Raw genomic sequence first — 25,307 nt, 5'->3', positions numbered from 1 at the left:
TGTTAAGTCTTTCCGAAATGGCTTCCTTTCAAGAAAACAGTGCCCCAGTGTAAGCTATCTTAGATAACACACTGGGTACAAATTACTGTTCGTGCATGTTAAACAGCAGAGCCAATATTCCCTGAGAGAGGCCTTGCTGGTTCAACAAGGTGACAAAATCATGCCACGGGGATGTAAAGAGTTAACGATGTTAGCTGGGGGCTATGTTTCATTTACAGTACTTTGCTCTGTTCTGTGCTGGAGTTAAATGCGGTTGAAACAAAGTTAAGGCCAATGCTGAATATCAGTCTATCCACTGAGCCAAGGAGATCCATTTATTTTTAATTGAATTAAATTGCTCACAGAATGAAAGTAGCATACTTTCATTAATATTTAATTACTTACAGTGTTAAACAATGATCACAAAGAAAACTTTGCTGCTGTCTTTTCCATCCCTGCATTTTTTTTTATTACTTTGTTACATTAGCTTTCCTGTGCCTTGAATTTTAAAGGCCATCCAGACTGACTGTAGCTGAATAGGTGTCTTAGGGAAAAGCAATGGTTTGGTGCCTCCCTGGAGTATGTGAACATGGGCGGTGGGTATCATAGGCCAGGGGAAACTAAGCCTCCCCTATGCTCTCCCTCAAGGTCCTGCCCTCTCCCTTCCTCTCCCCTGAAGCTGGTAGCCCGAGGCAGCTCAGGCCAATTGGTTGCCCTGTATTCAGGCCAGTGGCTTGGGCCGGTGCAGCTGGGACAGGATGGCCAGCGGCTTGGGGCAGTTGTGTGTGTGTGTGTGTGTGGATGTTCTTGGGGATCTGGCTGCAGGGGAGGGCTTGGGACTCTGGGGGGTGGGGGTCTGGGGCTAGCCTTCCCGAAGGGGCGGTTCATCCGTCGCTCATGTATGTGACGTTCCAACTATGGAATGTGGTGAGGAAATGCCAGCCAGGAAGAATCCACACACCACATCTCTAGCATTGAGGAGCAGTGAGAAGAGTGAGAGATCCTTGCCCAGAACAGGGGACAAGGTATTTGGATCCACTGCTCAAGAGAAAAAGAAGCTGAGTGCTAGCCTGAAAGCAACCAGAGAGACACCACAGTGTCTATGCTACACAGGTCTAAAAACGAGGGAGGGGAAGTTACAAACCTAAAATAAAAAAAATTCCTGTGTTTTTCATAATTTCAAAAATTTCCACCAGCTCTGTAGTTGGTTGGAGAAAAGAAAAGGGGGAGGGGACAATGACTTGATGAAATTTTGCATTTTGAAATTTAAAAAATTTTGAAATTTGAAAAATTGAAACCAACTCTGGTCCCAACACAATGAGCAGAGCACCTCACCAAATGTGGTGCTAAAATTGGCCTGAAGGCTTGTACTTGTTATATTGCATGTAATTTTCCTAATTGAGGCACATTCCTGGGGAGGGGGGAATTCTGTAGAGTTGACACCTAGAGGTATATACAGACCTTTCCACGTATGGTGTCCAGCACAGCAAGGCAGATAGGTGAAAAGGAGAGGAGTTATGATCATATTAGGAAGTGGCAGGAATCCCCATAGATGGTACAGAACTAAGCCAAATGGAGAAATTTCTACATAAGTCTGCTCTTCCACACAGCAACAAAATGTTTATCATGGAAATTAAAGGTTCACAAAGTCTGTTTTAATTTTCACTTTGGGCTGAATACAGTTTAGAGAGAAGAGGAGTTTGGGTTCCAGATCACTAAAGGCTGACCATGGTGGAAGGTGCTTGAGGCCAGATCCTCAGCTGGTGTAAATTGGTCTAGTATCTTTGATTTCAGTGGAGTTATGTCAACTGACACCAGCTGACGTATTTTGGCACACTGAGTAGAAGCTGGGGCTTCTGAAAAAAATACTTATTTTTCTTTGCTCCTTTCAGTCAAGAGAAATTTCTATTAGTCTCAGGGGAACACAGTGAGATATTTCACAGTATTGGTGCAGTTATAAAACAAGGGTGATGGCTAATAGAGAGCAGCTCCTAAATGAAGATTATATGGCGTTTTCTACTTGAATCCTGCCAATATTCTGAATACTGCTGGAGGAATTGCTCAGTTTCACATCGCCAGGTTGTCAATGTCCACTTGATTCAGAAATCACTCTCAAAAGGAGAAAATGCCAGATCTACGAAACTTAAAATGTGAATGCAGACAGTGCATGCTAGAGTGAGGCTGAATTCCAACTTCTATTCTAACTAGGGTGACCAGACAGCAAGTGTGAAAAATCGGGACGGGGGTGGGGGGTAATAGGATCCTATATAAGAAAAATACCCAAAAATCGGGACTGTCCCTATAAAATCGGGACATCTGGTCACCCTAATTCTAACTGCACTTTTAGGTAACTGAGGTGTTCATAACTTTCTAATATATATATATATCCCCCTCTGGGGCTTTTCTTAACAGAGGAAATGGTGGATCATAGGGGCTCAAGCTGCAAAATGGAGGACTCATCAGGAAGAAAAGAATGTCAATAAGATGTCCAAGCAGCACATTTGCAGGCGATTGTGCTACTTCCAGTGTGGTTTAAGTCTCTTGGCCTTTGGACAAATGCCTCATCATAACACCACCCGAGGTGTGCTATAATTGCCAAGAAATGCTCTACCTGTCATGTCTTATTGCTTAAATATTTATGCTTATGACATTTGATTCCTACACTCTATATGTCATCAGCATGTTTCACTCGCACTAGATATGTCATCACCCACCAGGAACAGCTGACACTGAGGATTAGAGCACTTTCAAATTAAAAATCCCTAAACAAAGAAATGACATGTTAGCAATTGTCTAGCATAGTATAAATCACATATATGATTATCTGAATTAATAGATTTATTACATTAAGATGACCCAGTCATTTAATTCAATGAGTGCTGTGCCTTGCTTTAGTGTGGTTAAATGGAACCTATGTAAATAATAATTCTCTTATTTCCTCTATATATCATTCCACAGAGTTGGTAGGGAGCAATGCATGTATGGTCCCAGGGCAGAAGTTGTGTCCCATTTCTAGAGGTCTACAGTAATAGTCCTTATACAATGAAACCCCTCTAGTTGGTAATTCCTGTCTATAAGGACTACTTTGCAGAGTCCCCAATGCTTTAAGTACAGTTTTGGTTGACCTTTAATTGTAAAACCAACCTCTACTAGACAAATGATTTTCAATTGCCTAAGACTTTTTCACAGGAAAAACTGGAATGCAGATTTTTTTGAACGGGTGTGTGTGTGTGTGTGTGCATGCCACTGCCCTCTACTGGATAGAAACAGAACTGCTCAGCAGTGTGCCATAGACTCTATGCTGCTTACATCTCTTGGAGAATCTCCTTTAGATCAAGTGTCAGGGACCTGTGCATCTGGAGCTGGAGAATCTGAGTTCTACTCTTGCCGCCACCATAGGGTGCACTGTAGTATCAACAACTGAATTCCTCGATAATCACAGATTTGGTATATCTATCTTGGGTTTTACTATAGCACCCATCAGCAGTGTATCTAATTGCTCATATCTATATAAACAGTCTCTCTCTCTATATATATACACACCTCTACCTTGATATAACGCTGTCCTCGGGAGCCAAAAAATCTTATCGCGTTATAGGTGAAACCGCCTTATAGCGAACTTGCTTTGATCCGCTGGAGTGCGCAGCCCCGCGCCCCCCCAGAGCGCTGCTTTACTGCATTATATCCGAATTCATGTTATATCGGGTCGCATTATATTGGGGTAGAGGTGTATATCTATATTGGGAAGATACATTAGGTAGGGTCTAGATGCATAATTCCCTCCTCACACAACTATACTTCCTCCTATTCCTAATCAGATGAAATAAAAATGAATCTATCAAAACATATTACTAATAGAAAATACAAACCAGTAAATTAATTTTTTTACCACTTTGGAAGTCAATGATTTTAACCTTATTTCTAACATTCTTAGAGCAAATTTCTGCTCTCAGATCTGCCTGGTGGATCTCAGATTCAGATAATTTGCTCTCACTACATATGTGTAGCTCCATGGACATCAATGAGGCATCCAGAACATTAGATTTGGGAACTGCTGCCTGGATCTCAGGGAAGATTTCTGCTTGTAGTCTCAGAGCAGCACGTATTCAGTGTTTTCCTTCATGGATTCTGTACATCCCCCGCAAATTAACCCAAATAATGCAAACATCATGTGACCTCTTCTGGCATTGGCTCAGCAGGGTGGCATTGAACAGCTATGTATATTTGGCACACTGTGGCTTGCACAGTGTGTGTGAATTTGAACTCACTAGTTAGATCACCCACAATGGCTGTGCACGCCCACAGAGATGGTCAGTTGTCCACATCCATTGGCACCAGTAAGAACAATCCTCTTCCGTAACCAACTCAGTGCTTGAGTCAGAGCCACCCCTTTCACTCTCTTCCCCTGATTATAAAGTTGTCAGATTTTATGCCCTTCTCTTTAATAGAGGGGTTATCTGGGGGAGGGGAAGGGAGGTTGTTTTTGGCTGGAATTTCACAAGGCACAGGTGGTACAACCAGCTGCAAGATCTTTAGTTCTTGTTGGCTGTACACCAGCTTTTGGTCTTTTCACAGTTCTTTCAGTGGTGGTGGAGGAGGAGGAGTGGCAGGAAGGGACAGTGGGCCCTTGATGAGGTTGTTCAGCATTAGCAGCTGTCTCAGGTTGGCATTAAGCTCTGGAACAGTTCCTCAGGAGGTGTTTATGCTGAACAGTTCCCTACTGACACTGGACGCAGCAGCAAAAATGGAAAGGCAGCTAAACCTTTGATATATATTGGAAAAGAATCTACACTAAGTCATCCCCATCTCTCAATTTCCCAGAGCAGCCCATCTTCAGTGCTTCCATCTTTTTCACTGTAAGCTCTTTGGGGCAGGAGCTATCTTTATTTTTTATTCATTGTACAGCACCAAACGCGATGTTGGCACTCAGCAAATCAGGACAGATTCTGTCCCCTGTACTCACACTGAGTAGTCCCCCTGTGGAACTCTTCATGGGGCTAATTGCTCACCAGTATCTAGGAGGTGATTGAAATCTGGCCCTGAATGCAGGGATCCCTGGAAGAGTTTGTTCCTTTTATTTACACATCACTGGTTGAAGCACGTTAGTATTCTCTTCCCTTTTGACAAGGGCCAGTTCTTTATTGGACAATGTCACCCCTATTCTGCAATCCCTTGACTAGTGGCATGTTGCCATTTTGTCTTGGCAGCTACAGCCACATACCTGCCATGATCCAAACAACTAACAAAGAATGGACAAGGGGTAAAATTTTCAAAAGCGCCCATGTGACTTTGGTACCTAACTCCTATTTTCAAAAGAGATTTAGTTAAATCTCATTGAAAGAGTCACTTTTGAAAATGATTCTAAGCATCCCAAGTCACTTAGGAACCTTTGAAAATGTTGCCCTACCTAGGTTTTAGTTTCTGATGCTTAGAAGACTTAAATTTTTTTCCTATCCAGTGTGTTTTGAGAAGGATTTATTCAAATGCTACAAAAATCAAACGTCTCCTCCTCCTCCATTAGAAAATTAGCAAGGTAATAACCAGCACCTCTAAGAATTGATGTAAAAAGCCTTGATTCTTAGCATCAGGAAAACCGACCTCCTTCCACATACAATATACAGAATGTGTGAATAAAGATGGAATGTAACATTTGTGAGATCCAGAAGCTCATGACAGCCACTCAGAGAACTAAACACATGTATTATGACAAAATCACAAATTGCTGGCTTGGCAGATTCTCCGGGAACAGGCGGGGAAGGTGATAGCTGCTCGAAAGTCAGAGAAGAGATCAATATTGTATAAATCAAAACAAATATGTGATAGGTTCTGAGAATTATATGAAAAATTAAATACCAGGGAATTTGAGGCAAGTGACTCTCAAATTTACTGGGCTAGTGCGACAGTCACTGTGATAATTAGAGTGGGGGGGAAAGGAAGTATAGATTTAGTGAAGAGGAAATTGCTGCTGATGATACTTAGCACTTACATAGAGAGAGAGCCTTTAATCTGAGGCTCTCAAAGTGCTGTACAAAGGAGGGCAGCTATCATTATCTGTTTCACAAAAGGGGAAATTGAGGCACAGACAGCAGAAGTGACTTCTCAGTGAGCTGGTGGCAGAGCTGAGGATAGGTCTCTTGATTATCAGCCCAGTGCTAGCCTTAGCCACTGGAGCACACTGCCTCTGCCACTCACACTAGGAGATGGGGAATCCACCCGGCCAATAGCGCACTTGTACCTTTAGGATACCATTTAGGAACATTGATGCTGAGTTGCCCGTGAAGGGGAAAAAAGCCTGTTACGTGCACACACCTTTGCATTTGAAAATGCCAGTTGTACGAGCAGCTTCCCAGGTTTCAGACACAAAACTGGGGTTTGAACGTACGCATTTCTGAGCGTGCACAGAGCCCTGGTTCCGTCTGTTGATCAGCATGGCCCTTAGCAGTTTCCTCATGATGTTTTGGACTCACGTTTAAGGCTCTCTCTCAAGCCTGGGCTTATTGATTAGGATTGTTGTTGTTACAATGCCTAAAAATTGAGCTAGGCATATAACAAGACAGATGGGGTTCCTTACCCAAAGCGCTCCCAGGCCAATGTTATATGTGACGTGTGAGGCCTTCTGACGCTGTGGTGATTGGGAGTTCTATGCATGGCTAGTTAGCTAGAGTGCAGCGCGTCACTTTGCCCCTTTCTGTGACTAGCTGCACAGTATTCATTTAGCCATTTATTTCAACTGTGCATTCTTGGGGGTACATTTCCCTGATTTTAACCCCCTGTGTCTCCTTTTCCAGATACCTGCATTCTGCTTGAATCAAAGCACTGAGACTTGATAGAGAGGTCCATTACCACCAACTGTGATGATTCATTTCTGCAGTGCAGTGAACTTCAGCCCTATGCTGGGGGCTGACTTCAAACCTGTTCGCTGCTAAAGTCTGACGTAAGTGCTATGTTGGGAAGGACTTTAGTGGGGTATATACTTTGCACTGGCCCTGTGCACAGAGGTAAAGTTTACCCTAAATGATTATCCACTCAGGACAGATTAAATTGAGTTCTCATTATAAACCTGGAAAGGATTCCCTAGGGGCAAGCAGTCTCTTCTTTGGTTGTCCCAAAGTCCCAGCCAGGTATCTGGAGGAAATATCCCCAAGATGTTATTCTTATTTAATATTAGTATTTATTTAAAATTTGTATTGCAATAATGCCTAGAGGCCCCAATTAGGATCAGTGCCCCAGTGTGCTAGATGTTATATAAACATATATGAAGATACTGTCCCTACCCCAAGAAGTCTAAAATCGCAGCACCATCCTCCTATTGCCTGTTTCTTTTCAATTAGAAATATCTGAGTGTGAAGCTGAGCTTTTAGAAAATATTATTTATAATAAAAAACACCCCCCCATCCATATTTTCTTCACCACAATTTTTTGTGCCCTTCCTTTGTGTCTTTGACACACAACAAGTTGAGTGGTCTGAGCTGAATTGTGCCTCTTTAATACAAGAAATAACAGCAGACCTAGCAGAAAGCATGGATTTTCCTTTATTATGAACTCAGCATATAACATGTTAGAAAAATGAACATATGCCAACCTAAGCAGACTGAATTTCTTTCACATTTCTCAAGTAACTTTACCTAATCCTTTCTGCAATCCTTTTAAATAAAACCTTTCCTTGGTTTATCTGTAAGGCTATTCTTGCTGTGTTAATAGTACAAATGTTACAGATGAAGTGTAGAAAACAGTAAAGGAATGTATGGGAGCATAATAATATAATGTTTATGAAGCATATTGAGGTAGCCTTGGATGGAAGGTGATATAGAAGTGCAAAGTGTTATTATTATTTTATTATAGGTAGTTCCCAGACAAATCCAGGATTGGATGAATTAAACTCAAATAGAAGCAACAACAAAGTCTGGTTTCAGAAATTCTATACTTTTATATAAAATAATCAATTGATATCTAAATATATATTGCTGCTGCTTCTGACCAGGAAGTCATGGGAGGAGATAAGGTATTTTTGGTTGTATCTGCTATGTGTATATTCATATAGGGCAAATCCAGTTTCTCTTTCCAATGGCAAAATCTTCACCTCTAGCAAGGAACTTCTGATCCTAAAGTTTGAATTTTGTGGTGAGACGCCTCAAGAAACTGGAAATTTGGGCTCCCGTTCAGCAAGATAGTTAAGCTCATGCCTAACATTAAGCATGTGAGTAGTTCCATTGACTTCAAGTTACGCACAGGCTTAAATACCTTGCTGAACAGGGGCTTTGTTTTATATAAAAAGGTGGCATCCATGACTCCAACTACTGTGTATCTGGAGATGGCTGTGTGAGTTACGGTATAAACAAAACAGGCCAGGACCTCAGCTATGGAAATTGACAAAGCTTCCTTCAAGTCAGTGGAGCTGCCTTGAACTAGCTAAGGATCTGGCCTAAAAGAATTGTGACACCCTATTCTATTCTGTTCAGGTTCTTATACTGTGCTCATCACAGCAGACTCTGAGCTTATAGCCTATGAGCAACTGCTAAGCAATCCGAACAATTTCTCATACATGGATTTCTTTAGGTAGTTGCGTTGTTATAGTGCCACATTTTTGTCTTTCCCCCTTGTAGATTTAGTAACAGCTGTCCCAAAAGGGAACTTCCCATTTCTTATTCAAAAAACACCTCTGAAGTGTGAAAATCTGGAAATAAATAGTTAACGGCTGCAATCACTTCACTCATGGTATATTTTCTTCACTTAGTGTAACCATGCACAGGTCTACTCTCAGCTACACTGGTGTAAACCTGCTGTATCCTAGAGCTACAGTGATGTTAGTGTAATCAGAATTTGGCCCAGAATGCATCTTGTTTGCTTCAGCCCCCCACTAAGCTCTTGTTGGTAGGACGTGATGCTTCTAGATCTTAGCAGTGCGTAGCTCGGTAGCTGAGCACCCAGAGACAGGAACATTTCCCCTGATATCGTTAGCGATGCCATGCAATGCATACAGACACAGGGTGAATATCCCCCCCTCTGCAGAGACCTATGCAGCACTTAAATGTCTTAGGGGGCTTAAGTGGGCCTTTGGGTTTGCATGGGCCTTGTGCTTGCTGTCTGCACAGTGGTAGGTTTTCTCCACAAAGAGAAATAAAACCAAAGCAGCCTGATCGCTCCTTCTGTTCTGGATGAACATGAGGGATTGTCTCATGGTGACAGACACAATCATTAGGGACAGAACTTTCTCTCTCATTTTTCAGGGTTATAAGGGGATTTTTATACATGAAAAAGAAACAAAACAAACATAATGCAAGTGTAGTGAATGTTCCTCAGCTACTGAGAACCCCTTCTCTGCCTTCTCTTCTCACTGAGTGGCTCAGAACCTTTTCAATCCAAGTGGCAGCTATCATTTTATTTTCCCCGGTCCACAGAATTGGGCCCTTTAAGGATCTCTGGAAGAGCCACGCTTCCCTAACCCCTAGTGATTTCAATGAGAGTTGAGAGTGCTCATTATTTGCCAAGGTCAGAGTCAAAATTTCCAAGGGAACCATCTGGTTCTGGGGCAGGGGGAGGCTGTAGTTGTCAGCACTCATGATTTCTGCCACCCATGGTGTGGAATATTGATGATAATGATCATGAGATATACTGACCACAAATGCATAGTATGGTCTCTGTCCATAAAGACTTACTTGGAGTCAGATATGAGCCATCCCAGTGTGAGAGTGCAAGTAGGGGAGAGAATAAGGAGATTCCTTACCCCTCTTGGATCCTCGAGCAGGGGCTGTTCAGAATCCCACACGGGGAACACAGTCCCTGTTTCATCCTAGTGCTCTGATAGGAAATAGGCACCTGAAAGGCTGTGGGATGAGGATGGGGACGTGACTACCATCTTGTGCATTGACTGGCCTGCAGAGCTGGTCATATGCTGGATGAACAACAGTATGATGTTGCCCAGAAGTCCCCAAGATTTGTTTCACCTGAGTCAGGCAGCGTTCCCCCTGGAGAATTCAGCTGCAGAATGGACCTTCACTGCACTTGAAGGCATGTAGGGCAGAATTCAATGGGACTACTCACATGAGTAAGGTTTACTAATGTGAGTAAGGCTTGCAGGCTTAGGATCAGGCCCCTTTTTTGTGTGTCTGCATGTAAAAAATATCTCCACCCTAATCCACCATCAAGATTCCTTTTTTAAAATGAACCCATTCTCATCAGACCATGGCAACAACAACAACAAAATCCAAACCAACAGCAATAGCAGCCCCCCCCCAGACCGCTGACCACCTCACCCAACCATTATCTCTTGCTGTGAACTAAAAACCAGCAGCCTCACTTGGTAATAGCAACAACAGAAATTTGCATCTGGGCTGACAATGTGTATAGTGAGCGTCAGCCCGTGGGATTTGAAATTGGCAAGTTAGAGCAATCCTCTGGAAAACCTGGACTTACAAGGGAAATGCTGACAAACCCTTAACTACAGCCACACTTGCTCTATGCTCTACCGCGTGTCAAACAATGAAATGGAACGTCTTCCCTAATGGTTGAAAATATTTTTGGCTCTGCCTTGTGCTAAAACACTCATTTGATCTTATACGTCAAATAATTTTACACTTTCAAAGCAAATTTTGTTTTGTTGTTACTAATTGCATTCAAAAGACAGTATAATGTATGTGGGATCTTATAAGGATACAGAGTAATGATAGGCATTGCAGGATTGCACATAGCACAATATTAAATAAGCAAAAAAGGGCAATAAAAACCTAAGAGAAATTTGTCCAACGGAGCACTCATGATTACCTTATCAACCTTTGTGTGTGTGTAACATCCTTTATAAAGCAATTAGACACCTTCCAGTTTTCAAACACCTGATAATTTTAAAGTTTATTTTATCACCATCAAGGTTGTATTTTCCTTCCTCGACAAACTGACCCTAGGAAGAAGAGGAATAATGGACCAGGAACCTATAATAGCTATTGTGTGTTAAACAGCCAACTAAAGGGCAAACATAGTTGCATAGTGGAATCAATCATTGAACCCATCAGTGAGAATGACCCTCACGCCCCCACCTTCTTCTCTATGCCTAAGAATTTGCCATATTTAATCTTTAGGCTCTGAACCCAAATGACCTTTGAAAGTGAATTTATGATCATTTCATCACACTCTCTATTAGCTCACTTTCTAACAAATAGGAATGAGAAATCTATGGCAGAAACTGCAAGAGTACATTTCCAACTAATGGTTAAAATGTCAGGGTAATAATGTACAAGTGCGTTCTGCCCTCAAATACAAACATCAAGTGCAGCTTTACAAGGGCTGTTGCCGTTCCACTTTAGTTAAAGACTTGAAAGCTTCCTTCTTCCCCTTGCAGGGTTGCAGTTTGGAATCTGCAGCAGCTCATCATGGCTCCCTTTGCCAGTACTGTACTGTACTTCATTAGGCAGCTCTATTTAATGGCTTCAACAAAAGCCATCATTTTAGCCCAACTGCCTTGACTAAATTAAAATTTCCAATCTCTGTTTTAGTGTTCTGCAACTGATGTAGACATAAGCAAAACTGGTCAACATCTGCCAGTGGGTTGGCCAAAAGTTCGGTAAAGATGTACTTCACGTTTCTGAAGCATGTGCAAAGTAACATCGTCCTTATCCTCCTGAGAGCTCTCATGATTTTACTTCACCATTTGTTCAGACGCACTTTAGCAGCATATAAGCCATACAGTTGATTCTCCCCTTGGTTGCCGTTTTATCTGTAGTGTCATTTTGAGTAATTGGGGTATGGTAGCTGATCAACTTTCAGGTTTCTCATTGGCAGAAAGGGACTGTATTGGCACCAAGAAAGAATATGATGGGTCCTCTCGGTGCCTGAGCAAGTGTCCCTCTTTTGCACTTGGCTACCCAAGGCCATTAGAAAATAAGCTTAATAAAGCAACTAAGTGTATACATCTTAACTATTCCCAGTCAAGGGAATGCAGATATAGAAGAAATATTTTAAACCAATATGAAAGATGGTAAATGTCCATATTTAGTCAGTGATCTGTGAAAGTTTTTGAATTAGTTTTTAAAGCTTTGTTAAGACCAGAACGCACAGATGTTGAAAACAAGTTCAGATGTAGCGACAGATGGTATTTGATTATGAAGCAGACTGTTCATATAATACAAAGATGCTGCTTCTGCCATACACAAGTAACTGCAGAGAGTGCAGTAGAAATTTTGGAAGGCAGAGCAGTTCAAGAGGTTCTTTGTGCCACAATAACTTTCACATTTTTCCAGCAGTGCTAGAATTGGGATAATTTTCTTCCTTTTACAGTCAACTCTCTTCCCCCTCACCCCCTTTCTTCCCTGTTATACAACAACCTTGCACTGTTCTGGGTTTCTTTTCAGAAGTCAGTCAGTTTAAGGGTAAAAGCGATGTCAGTTATATTGACGGAAGAAAAGCATTCCTTGTGGTTCATAATGACAAATAACATAAATAACATCAGAAATTATATATTTATCTATTTAAAAAGCACAGTGAACTCCTCACTTTACACAAATATAAAATCTTGAGGGGAAAAAAACCTGACTTCAACCAGCCATTCTGAACTAAACACACAGCCACAGAGCATTTGGGTGTTTTATGCTGGGAGCATCAGACATTGCTATTTACTGTCACTGCCACCATTTTCTTGTTATTGCCCAAAATACTCTCCTCAATGTGAGACTAGAATAAAGCTGTGATTCTGGACATGTTGATGATCTGCCTACCTGGCTCTATAATATAATTTCTGGGACTAGCGTCCCATTCGCCTGTTGCCCCCATCCGAGAGTGTACGCTGGCAACGGCGGATGTGGGGGAAGCATCAGGCGTTCCAGCATGAACAGACTATGTTTATGTAGTTCTGCTACAGCGTGCTGTGAAATCAATCCCTGTGCTCTACGTGCTTCTAATATCGAGGCGGCCTCTTTGTTTTTCAATATGGAATAAAGTGTTCAGTCAGCACTAATATGGGCTCAGCGTCTTTATGGTGTCAGATCATGAGGGCAGAAGGAGCCCTATCCTTCCCCCACAAAATGGGAGCTCAAGCTGCAAAGTGAAGTTTGAGGGTGTCCAGGGCTGAGATGTTGCTTCGTCCTGTTACAGAGGGAGGATCCACCTCTGGATTTGTACTTTCATTATGATATTTGTTGTGTGTAGTGCATTGCTGCATGGCATGTCATAGCTATGTAAGGAAAGAAGGACCCTGCTCTGAAGAGCTTCTGAGCTTTTTAAAGCCCCAAGTGAGAAGTGGTATATCACTGTGCTGCTCCAGGAGAAGCCCAGGAAGAGAACTGTAGGTCCAGCCCTTTACAGGGTGATGCTTATGTCTCCTTGTGCACTGGCTCAGTGCGTGGATGGAGGTGGAGCTAAGGTTAGCCACCGCCCCTTCTCCCCCACCCCCAGCTTGATTTGAGCGGAGGAGCAGTGACCCTGCAGAGCCTGCTCTTCCACTACGTTCCTGGGTTTTGTGATCTGGGCAGCCCATGCAATGACTTAGGGGTGGGGCATAACATAAGCAGATCCTTAGTCCCCTGCACAGAAGCACCATGTTAAGGCAAGCAGCAGTCTGTCCCTATCTGTGCTGGGGTCCTGTTGTGGTGGTGCAGAATCGCTGAGGGGTCTGGAGGTTTCTAGTTAGGCAGAATGCTGTACAGTCATTAGCCCCTTCCCCACTCTCCAGAAGGGGCAGGAAAAACAGGCACTAGAACATCCTCAAACAGTGACAGTAGCATGTAGATGAGAACCACCAATATCTCTGTATCTCCTTAATTCCGGGAAAGCATATCACTGGGTAAACAATATTAAAAAATATTGACGCCGGTAGATCATAGGATGCAAAGGATGCCAGACAGCAGCACTTATATTAGGAAATAAAACTGGAACAGTAACAGCATGCAGATTGCACAATTTAAAATGGGGGCTTTTCAAGGACTGGCCATGAAGACCTTGTCCAGACTGTTAACAAGTAACAGTAAATGTTAATAAGTAACACTGAAGATTGGCAGTGTACTGAACATGAGAGTGGGGAGGGGGGTCCAGGGAGCTTGGGTCTATTCCTGGCTCTGCAACTGACTTACTGTTTGAGCTTGGGCAAGTCACATCACCAACCGGTGCCTCAGTTTCCCCATCTGTAACATGGGGATAATGACACTTAATTGTCTTCATAAAGAACCAAAGCCCTGCACAGAGGTGTTCAAGATCCAGATCCGAGTTTTGTGACATGGCCCACTACTAAATACGCTCACCATAGTAGCCAGGCCTCTAATGTGGATACATCTCCATTTTAAATGGTGTCTCTTCAATCTAAATCCAGGGTTCAGTCAGACCCCAATTTTGGAGGGTTGTCAGAATCCAGGGTTTTAGCAAATTATTGAACTAGGGATAGTAGCCATTATGAAAAAGGATCTAAAGCACCCCAAAATTCAGGGAGTTTGGACTCGGGATTTTGATTGGGGGGGGTCATCTCTTCCTTTGAAAGCTTGGACCAAATTATTGAGTTTATCAGTGATTTCCCTTGGTTTTACATGGGCTGGCATGAATTATCCTTGAGTGCTGCATAGTAGGGTTGTTTTGTACTAAAAGGTGTTAAACACTTGTAATAAATATTTTTCCTTATTTCCCCTAGGACCCAGCTCTATCTCTGGTTGGTGAAGCATAAAAAAGAGCTGTCATGCCCAGTTTTAATAGGCAATAGGATTTCAAGCCCCAAGAGTTGTTTCACAGTCTGGCAGTGGCCATAATGAAACTGGCCACTGTTGCCACAAGACTTTCTCCAACATGCGTTCTCCCCTGTCACTTCCCACAGCTGCCCAACTGGCGTGTCTCTTGCAAACTGAGACCGGAGAACTGGTAGTGTTTCTTTAACTACTAGTGTGCCTTTTTGTTGCCAAGCTGTAGACCCAAACATAGCTTAACTTTAAAGAATAAAATTAAACTGTGCATGCAATTAACTTCCTTTGAGCACAAATAGCAGCTCATTGTCGTGAGTTTTGTTATGAGTTTTAACACTGACTCCCAAATAAATAGGAAAGTACCACTATTCATTTGACAGGGATTTATTCATAAAAATGCAGTCCCATTCTCCCGGCCTCTGGGCAGAGGGCAGTGGTGGGGAATTCCATTCTTTGCATGGGAGTCAGTGTTTCACTATGCACTGCAGGTCTGGAAGGCACCAGGCTAACCTGAGCCAAACAGGATTGATTTGAACTGCTGCAAAATTCTTCACCTCTCCTTTCACCTCTTCTAGGTACATTAAAAAACCTCAAAAATAAACCATAAATTATGGACTCCCCCATCAATCTTTAAACCACTCTCACCCTTCCCTTTCTTGAAATCCTGGGAAAACAGATAGACCTTGCAATATGCCCTGAAAGTTACACGACTCAGATTCGTCAGGTACGTCTACACACCTTCCCAGCCCAGGTGGACAGGTTCTCGCTAGTGCTCTACAAATAGCTGTGTAGCCAGTGTTTTGACGTTGTCTTGGGTCTGAAGTCTGGGGGGGGGGGGGAGGGGGGGAGTTTCAGAGCTCAGGCTCCAGGCCAAGCCACAACGTCAAACCACTGACAATGCAGCTATTTTTAGAGTGTTAACCTGGGCTGGGAGGCTCCAAAATGCTGTGTAGACATATCCTTTCAGAGCAAGGGGGAAAACAAAAAACATGCACCCTCCAGTTTATTTATGATGACTTTAAGAATTATGGTACCATAAAGTATGTTTTCCACAGCTACTAAACAGTATGTTTAATCACGTATCTTATTTTCTCTTTTGGTCTGTGCTGTATTCTTCTATACGGTACATCCTTTGAGCTTTTTTTTTTTTTTTTTTTTTTTGAAAAAGGATAATCTGCATTGAATCAGATCCTTTTGTTTGGGGGAAATGCTGCAACGCATCCAGAGGCGTGACTTATTTATTTCCCTTCATTTCCAAAAGATGGTAATAGATCAGCAAAGCAACAGTCAATTCGCTGTTCCTCTTAACAGAGAAGGAAGACTCAGAATGATCATCTCCATGGAAATTGTATTGGCACAGCCTAGGCTGGGCATAAATTTGGGTAGAGACCAAGAGAATGAGAGCAATTAACCCCTGCATGCGCAAACCACAGTGCAACATTCTGCATTCGGTCTTGTGGACACTGGTGATGGGGAAGACCTATTAGGTCTCAGTGTTATTATCAATGACAGAGAGATTTACCTAATTGGATAATTCCACATAGCAGCGCTGAGGAACTTCCAAATAGAGCTGTAAAGTGTGGCACTGAACTTCTCCAAACGTCCAGGGCATTTGGTGCCAGGGGAGTTTGGCTTGGTTGCTTAGAAAGATAGGGGCTAGTTGCAAAGTTTCAGTCTAGATCTGAACGTCCCCAGTGCTCTGGGGTACCCAATGCTCTGAGTTTGAACCTCTTTGCATTTCCAAATGCAGGGTAAAATGAGAAATGGTGTTTTGTATTTCAAATAATAAATTTATTTTGAGAGGGAAATGTCATGACAGAATTGTGAGGGGCTAACTGCACTGTCTACAGACAGGCTGAGTGGCGGTAGCCACTATGCTTACAGCTCTGCCAATGCACCTTAGCTCTTGAGACCCTGAGGTACCCTTTCTTGGAACCTGAGGGCTATCTCCCCCAAATGCCGGCCTCAATACAAGACATGCCACTCTCTTTGAGCTAGTAAATGCCCTTCCCCCCCTCTTCAAAACAAGCTGTCCCACATAACTTTCGTTTCTTCCATAAGCCCCTGCTCTGCTCTTGGCTGAGCAAATGGCTAGCCTCTCTCTCCTTGCTTGCCTGCTCTTATTCATTAGCTACCCCTCCCAGCATTTAGCCATTTTGGGATCCCATAGCAGCTTCCTCCTGGACGTTATGGCCATTCTGAAGCCATAGGAGCACAGGTTTGAAGGTAAGGGTTTCTGGAGTGTCAGCACAGCCCTCCTGTTAATCTTGTCAGACCTCCATCATTCATGGCCCGGTGTTGACAGCCCCCCAGATAACCCAGAAAATTAGCAAATTCCCACGTGTCAGCCAGTTTCTTAAGAAATAGTCCTGAGCAGCACGATTCCTGACCAGTGGTGTGGTGGGTTTGTAATGTGTCTAAGTGGGGAGAGACAAGAGAACCACCAGTGAATTTATTTGTGATACAGGTCAAAGGAGAACATCTCAGACCGAAATCACTGTTGGCCTTATGGATGCAATTCCATTGCCTTTAATGGACATTATCCCATAGTATGATTACACTGTACCACAGAGCTCTCAAAGACCCACAGTTTTAATTACAGCTGGAGAGATGAAGTACTCATTTGGTAGTTTGAATGCAAGCTAAAGGCTATATACCGCCCTCAGATCATTGCTGTGGTCTCTAAAGGCTGTATCACTCAAAAATCTGAGAAGAAATGATCTTAGATGAAAACATTTACAAGACACTTCTCCTTTAAAAAAAAAAAAAGTCAACGACTGCATGCTGAAAATAAACTACCCTATAAAAGCCCACGTATATCAGTTCAAGGCTAATCAGATGCTCGACTCACTTAAGACAGGGAAAGAAAAGACTACAGAAGTATTTTAATGTAAACCAATGATACATTCCTACCTTGATTGCTACATTGTTTTTCTCATCTTAAAAAAACGAAACAAAACAACCAACTAATTAAAACCAACATCAGAAATAGTCAAGATGTAGAGAAGAACAATTAAAATTATTAGCGGTATAGCATGTAAGGAATTAATTTGCCTAAGGATAGCATAACATGCTGAGGACTATTTAGTTTGGAAAGGAGGATCCCTAATAGATGTATTTAAAATAATGATAAAATGATAGAGGCTGCCATGTGGATGCTGCTTCTTTTATGATGGTATAAAAACAAGGGGAAAGATGATGAAATAAAAGCCGCAAACATAAACCATGTCAAAGGACATACTTCTTTATGCAACATCTAACTAACTTGTGGAACTCACTGTCACAGGACATTGATGAAGCAAATACACTGGGGAAATGATTAAATGCTGTCATGAATAAAAATAGCTTCTGAGATTATTCTAGCTAAAACTGGTCTAAAGGGCTGCCAGTTCTAATGCTTTAGGACATGACCTGCACATTAGGCAGTCAGGAAAAAAAATTGTGTGATATATTACAAAATTACATGCATTGTGGAGGTTTTACATCTTGGCCAATAGGATATTGGACTAGATGGATCATTGGTTTGAGCCAGTATGGCAATTGCTATGTTTATGTTTTTAATTATAATGGAGAATTTAAAGGTAAACAGGTGCATAAGTATTTGTGGGATGGAGACTTTATACGGTTTCTTTGCGTTTAAATACATAAATACCACTTACGTGCTTAAAGTTAAGCATGTGCATAAGTGTTTACAGGATCTGGGCCTAAGGTGCCATTTAATAACATTTAATAACAGCAGCAAGTTGTAGGAACAGAATATAGCTGTTTACTGTAAGCATCCCAAATGCCATAGGAAATATATATTAGTTTTGTAAGATAGATGGCAGGTTTCATTAACAAATAATTCCAAATAGGGAGTGGGGGTGGGGAGTAACCGTAAATGGGATTACAATCTCTCACCGTAAATTTATTCCAGTAATTCACATTTTGTTTTGGGACTCAATAAAGAAATATTTTTTAGAAAGAAATATAAACAATGGCAATGAGCTTGTAATTTATATTTTATTTTGCACAAGCTTGCATATATACTGCACATACATTCAGTTTAGAGAAGATGGAAGGCACACAAGGCAATTGAACTACTGTATCCTTTAAGTGGTACAAAGCAAAAAGGTAAAAGTCTGGAGAGTATACAAAAGCTTAAAACACACAAAATAAAATCCCCCCCCCAATTTTTTTCCTGTTTCTTTTCTTTTTAATTTAGTAGCTGCCAAGCTAGAATTGTAACTTTTTTTCAGTCAATTGTCTACTGCACTTTTTTTTCCATATGGACAGGGGAGTCTTATTGTTTTTATCATATTATCAATTATTATTACAGTACATCCTTGGTAATACAAAATTGTACACCTTCATCAAATAAATTAGGATAAATTAAACCAATAAATTATGCAAAGTCTTCAGAACAATAGACAACAACAACAAAAAATCCACAGTTGAAATTGCCTCTAGCTAAAAAATAAAATAAAAAAAAAAACAAAAATTGACTTTATCAGTTCAGTTATTGTTCTATCTTCAAATTAAAGGGTCTTTATTACAAAAAAGAGCTTAATAATGCTATTTACAACATATTGCTAAATAATATAAAGGCAGTGTTTTGTCACTTTTGTAACTATATACATATGAGTAATGGCTGGGACAATATCAGTTTAAACCTTAACCTTTGACTCTTCTGGGCAGCAGTAAAACCAACTTAAGATGCATTTTTCTGACTCCTGATTTCATATTACATGAAAATAACAAATTCTTGTTATAGTATTTGTTGTTGGGTTTTTCCCCACTTGAGCAGTACTTTAATGCATTTTAAAATTTTCAGCAAGGATTGGGTTTTAGGTAAAATATAAACTTGTTGTTTCTTCTAGATTTGCTTCTACATATCCTAGTACAATTGTGCATTTTTGAAGGTGGCTGCTTAGGGAAGAGAGGTGATTGTGGCTCAGATGAAGAGACTAAAAAGTCACAATGCCACCACCTTTCAGACATTAAAAAAGATATTCCTAAGAAGATGCAAAGGTTAAATACCAGTTTTCATCCCAGCTCTAAATATGAGCATTTTCAGCTTCAGTTTATAGATGGTTTACAACCAACAGTTCTACAGAAAACAAAATTGCATTTCCTTCAACAGAACATTTAAGTGCAATACAGTAACTGCTTACTCATATAAACCAGTTACATTCCTTAAGGGGAGCTTTTTGAAAACAATGCTTATTGGAATTTTCAAACACATAGTTGGTACCAGAAGGAAACATTTGCACTATTAACACCAATGATGTCTATATAATACACATGGCAAATATAGTTTTTGCTTTCACTTCTCATGTACAGTGCTCATTTTGGGGGTTTTGTAAACCACTTTCCATTTTTTTCTATATATCTATCTATCTATAGATAGATATATATATATCTCTTTCAATGCTGCTGGTGAAAATCCTATCTTTAAAGCCACAAAATCTTCACCCTTATTTCTTAGTTAATATTAACCTGTGGAAAAAACATTTTGCTATTAAATGACTTCATGTACATAGAAAAAAATTGTGTAATTGTACAGAAACTGTATCACCTATGCCCTTGACATCTGATGAAAGAGACTTATCATTTAAAAGCAGAGAGCTGGATTTTCAAGAATGCTTTATATCTATACAGTTACTGTAGTGTTTCTTATAAATTTCAGCAGATGTTTTCAGAATGTAGTTATTAAAATCTTATGTCTTTATGCAAGAACAACCATAAGATTGAATATTTACATTGCTTTATAAAAGTTCCCCTCAGTTTTCCATGTTCACCCACATACCTGGTACAGTAACAAAGATTCTGCAAACTTAAAACACTTTTAATTAAATAATACTCAGAGGCACAAAGCAAACCTCAGGAATACATGGGTGAACACTTCCTTAAATAATTACTACATTCTAACATCTTCCACATGTTTACCATTTAGTGTGAAACGTTCCCATTAAACAACCAGAGATACAGTAAGAATTAAATGTTTTGTAATTTCAAATAGAACATTCTTTTCACAAAACATAACAAATGTCTAAAATAGGTTCTTAATCTAGATAGGAAAAAGGTAAGCTTTTCACTTCATACGCATATTTTATGTGTGTATATACATAAAAACATATCTATGTAATGTCTACATGTATGTATATGTGTGTGTATATGTATACACATAGATATTGCGTATGAAATATTGCTTCTATACTACTTTTCAATATGCTAAGAAAACACAAGATTTGCACCACAGTTACAAAAAATTGGCTTCTACAAGAATTTTCAAAACTTGAATGCTGCTCAAACAATTGAGAAAAAAATAATTTGCATTATCAAACTGTTCTAAAAATTCTCTTCTTCAAAAACGTATTCTCCTGCTTTGTTTTGTTTTGTTTTTTTAAATTTTTTAAAAAGACACAAAATATGCATAGCTATCAACATTATGTCAAACAGCCGGAAAAAAAAATCTAGTGTTTATTGCAGCTGTAGTAATTGAAAAAAAAATGTTTAAAAGATGAAAATTGTAAGCCACAGAAGGCACAAGAACAATTGTACTTGTGGGGAAAAAACTGGTATTTTGAAGGATTTTTTTAATCCTTCCGCTGGTGCATTTAAGGTCTAGGCACAGACTACAACCTCAAGTTTATATGCAGAAATAAATCTGAATTAGCAGTAAATGAATGGCAACATGGGATTTCTACATGGATTTTTAAATTCTTTCCCTACGTAAACTTTTTTCGTTACAATAAAAGTAGCCTCCTGCCTTTTAGCCATTGTTTTTAAGTAAACAGTATTGAGATTGTTTGATAGATTCTGATTTCTATTTACAATTTAGTAAGAGTTATGCCGTATATTTATCTTTATATTTTTTAATGCATTGGGAGGCACAAAGGCAATATGGCTATAATGCAGTAAAATCACCATAACTGCAATGATCCAATTTTTTTTTCCAGGTCAAAAAACTGATTTTTCTCTCTCTTTAAAATGAAATTTCTATTCTTAATTCCTATGCCTCATTTACTATTGAGATTATGCTATTTATAAATAAATAAATAAATGCAACAACATCTAGTGTTGAGTACACAGTTTCACTTATTTAGATTATTAGAATCACATTGAGGCCAAATAATATAATAATAAGAAGAATATAATATAATAAAAGTAATGGTTATATCACAGATCGAGACGGTATTTAGTAATATGTCCATGTAGTATGATTAAAGTATGGCTTTACTTTATTATGTCCAAGGAGGCAATGCAGTGTTATATTTTGTATTTAATGGGTTGCCAGTGAAGAACTAATCGTATTAGAACTTGAGCATTTTATGCCCCTTCCTCCCATAACAATAAAAAAGAAAAAAAAAAGTGCATGAACACAATTTTCCTTCTTTCTTACTTGGAACTGATTGGATTTACATCTTTACGAAGTGTAATAGTTACCAAATCATGCACAAAATAAAAGAATGACACATGCTGTCTACTCTATGGATGCCTACAGTATTAGGTACTCACAGGGAGTTTAAGATCAAGAAGATTTGTTTTGCTTTTAATGCATAGTGAAAATGTTGGCACTTCATCCCATGCTATTGTCTGCATTGCCTATACTCCACAGATACTGCCAGTACTTGAAAATAATGACAGGGCATCGCAGGATTGTGCTGTTTAATTTGAAGTCAGCAGGTTTTTAAGGCTTTGTGCTGACAATAATTGCTTTCATACATTTCTGTCTATCAGCAGTATTTGTAAATGAAGTGAAATTGCAATGATCAGGTCAGCTCTTTAGTCACATGGGTAAACTTTCACTCTCCAAAGTCAAAATGCAATTTTAAAATAAAGTTAAAGAAATAAAATATTGATGTCCTAGATGGCCTAAATATTACTGGCTATTCTGTAACTTTCTCTAGATTTGTATCAAATTACCTAAGGGGAAAATACAATTCAAAATAACACTAAATTCTTACTGCATCTGTGCAAAAGATGACAGAGAAAATAACAAATACATAGTGCCATTGAATCTTTAAAAAAACCAACAACCCCAAACTATTGGACACTATACCTTTTTGAAAATGTGAAAATAAAAAGGAGAACCACTGAAGAAAGCATAAAAACTAGCAGCTAGCTTTCTTGCATTATGTTCACATATTGTGACATATCATTCAGATGAATCCAAAACTTTCATATACTTTACACTGTACTCATATTTTGGTCAATACCATCTTCTGCTTTAGAACGCAAATGTGGCACTCTGATCAGATAGATTTGTTTTTGATGACGCACTTACCAGTAATGCAAAAATTAAATTTGGCCATCTTAACTCTGCATAGTCAACAGTACACTACTGTAAATTTTGTGTGTGGTTTACTGGATTTTTATAAAAATGTTATTTTTATGATTGTGACTAGGTAAAGATTGATTATATTTTACAGCTACAAACAAAGGGCCTTTTTGCCTCGGAGCTTTTGGGCTAAAATGCTTTCTTTTGCTATATAAAGGTAATTCAAAAAATTGCTTTTCAGGGCAAAATACTAACTATCAAATATAGGCAGCAATCTTTTTATGCCTGGAAAAAAAAACTGAGTAAAGAATAAATTTCAAGAGCTAAGAGCCAATTAAAATATGACCAACACACAGCAATATAGCACGATGAAAGGTTTTGTTTTTACTTTATGGAGAGTGAAATGCTTCCGGTTAAGTAAGCTGACCATATTATAAAATTAGTGTGGTTGATACAATATTGTGCATGAATTACTGGCTTCCCCCTGCAAGAATAGTATCTGTTTTGTGCAAAATTGCTTTGCCTCAATAAAAAAAAATTACCTGGCATGTTAATTACTGGGGCAGGGTACATGTTATTCGTGTAAGGGAAAGCTTGAAGAATAGGGTTTGCCTTTTTGGGGTATCACTTTTTGGAGTGAGAACCTAAAATGGATGTTTGTAGTTTTTAAAAATATGAAACAAAATCTACCTTATTTGTTAAAAAGCAAAGTAAAATAAAATAAAATAATGCTCTAAGCTTATGAAGTAACTTCACAGAGTTCAGACCTTTAGCAGTATAAACATAATATAAACTTCATTGTTTGTAATATTGTGCCGTGACATGAGTCTCACTCAGACAAAATGCCACTTTGCAGCAAGCAATAAATCTGACAAAGCATTTTAAAACATAATGCCCTAACTTGCTAAGACAGGCTTTTACACACTTCAAAATTCTTCTCCCTGAAAATTAACCCCATTTATTCTCCAAATGTTAAGGGTCTTGGGCAAAAGTAAACTGAAGGGTGAAGTAAAATAACTATTCCCCCTTGTAACTGACCAAAAAAAAAAGCCCCCTATAGTCTGATTTCATACACACATATATGTATATGATATACCTATATAGGAAATTAAAATAAAGATACACACAACTTGGGCATCAAAAGGGGACTGCTACTTCTCATACATTCATAAATAGTTTTTGAAATCTCTACTCATGAAGAAGCTCTTGTAGGCAGTTTGGGGATTTGAAAATCTCAGGGACCTCACTGTCCAGCTTACAGATGACCTTGTATATGGCCTTCTTCCAGGAAGGATCAACATCTTTGCCTGCGATAATGGCATTGAAAAACTCTCGTAACGTGATCTGAGCCACTTCCAGGAATCTCTCTGGAACCTGCTGATACAAGGAGACAATGGCATTAATAAAGTTTTCAGTTTCAAGTCTCTGGTTCTTCAAAGGAAACTGAGCTAAGTTCTTTCTTTCAAAAAGGGGCTTACATAGCACCTGCATTTTCTAAATATGGCAGACTTTATTCTCTTATGCAAAGCTGTTTATATATAGTACCATAGTAATAACTTTTATAACATGTGTTAGATATCTTTGCAACGTCTGACTACAGAATGTAGGTAACGAAATGTTAATGTCTGGATTTAGATAGTGAGGGACTTATAAGATATAATTAGCAGAGAAAGGGGCTGGGGGGAGGGGACAACAGCAATTGTCTTAAAGGAGATAAATCTCGTCATGAAATTTTACCCAGGTACTTATGGGTAAAGTCTCTGCATGAGAATTCATATGAAAATTATACATGCATTGAAAGGCGCATGAACCTCTGAATTTCTGTGTTTAACTTTTGTCAGAACCCGTGCTGAAAGCTCTTAGAGAAATAGGATATCCATGAAGGGTTGTTCATAGTTTAAAAAAACAAACAAACAAACAAGCCATCAGCTAATGGCCTGATTCTGTAGCTGCTCTGTGCATGAAACTCCCACAAGACACCCTCCTTGGGAGCCATTCTAGTTGTTCCTTTTTTTTTTTTCAGAAACCTACCAATAAAAACCATACTCTTCAATGGGAGCGTCATGCATGAAGTGGCGAGAGAACTGGGCTCTGTCTAACCCATTTGTTTTCTGAATGTTCATCTAATTCCATGGTTAAATCAAACAACCAGCTAGCAGGGATATGCCATTTCCAGATTCCCCAGGACCACAGATTTACAGAAAAACAATGTATGATGGAGCCATAGCTCCATAGCTATAGACAGAGCAAGGCAAACACTTTCTACTAGACATAGTGCTTGCTACTGCGAGTACTCCCATTGCGATGATGGGTCTCCTCATGGTAGGAATTAATATACACAAGTAGAAGGAGTTCTCAAGGATGCATGAGATCCCTGCTGTGGGATGCATGTGAGCAGACAGTAGCAACCACACAGA

General features: G+C 39.7%; 1 protein-coding gene and 1 long non-coding RNA gene across 12 annotated transcripts in view; one reads left to right on the top strand and one right to left on the bottom strand.

Moving 5' to 3' along the window:
• Nucleotides 1-6,913, top strand: part of LOC112058727 (uncharacterized) — a 72,964-nt gene extending 66,051 nt beyond the window's left edge. The window contains exons 7-8 of the long non-coding RNA XR_010599883.1: nt 2,392-2,560; nt 6,768-6,913. This is a non-coding gene — a long non-coding RNA (uncharacterized LOC112058727). The remainder of the gene's footprint in view (nt 1-2,391; nt 2,561-6,767) is intronic.
• Nucleotides 6,914-18,610: 11,697 nt separating this feature from the next.
• PROX1 (prospero homeobox 1) overlaps nt 18,611-25,307 on the bottom strand; it is a 57,665-nt gene continuing 50,968 nt past the window's right edge. For 8 of the 11 annotated variants that reach the window (XM_065589458.1, XM_065589453.1, XM_065589462.1 and 5 more), the window contains one exon: nt 18,611-24,267. In XM_065589458.1, coding sequence (XP_065445530.1) covers nt 24,079-24,267 — 189 coding nt within the window. In that variant the 3' untranslated portion in view covers nt 18,611-24,078. The remainder of the gene's footprint in view (nt 24,268-25,307) is intronic. The other 3 variants (XM_065589460.1, XM_065589463.1, XM_065589461.1) reach the window with 2 other exon arrangements.

Source organism: Chrysemys picta, chromosome 3 (genome assembly GCF_011386835.1).
Source record: "Chrysemys picta bellii isolate R12L10 chromosome 3, ASM1138683v2, whole genome shotgun sequence".
In the NCBI taxonomy this organism is placed as follows: Eukaryota; Metazoa; Chordata; order Testudines; family Emydidae; genus Chrysemys; species Chrysemys picta.
The sequence above is the reverse complement of the archived record's forward strand: the minus strand, read 5'-3'. Positions and strand labels throughout refer to the sequence as shown.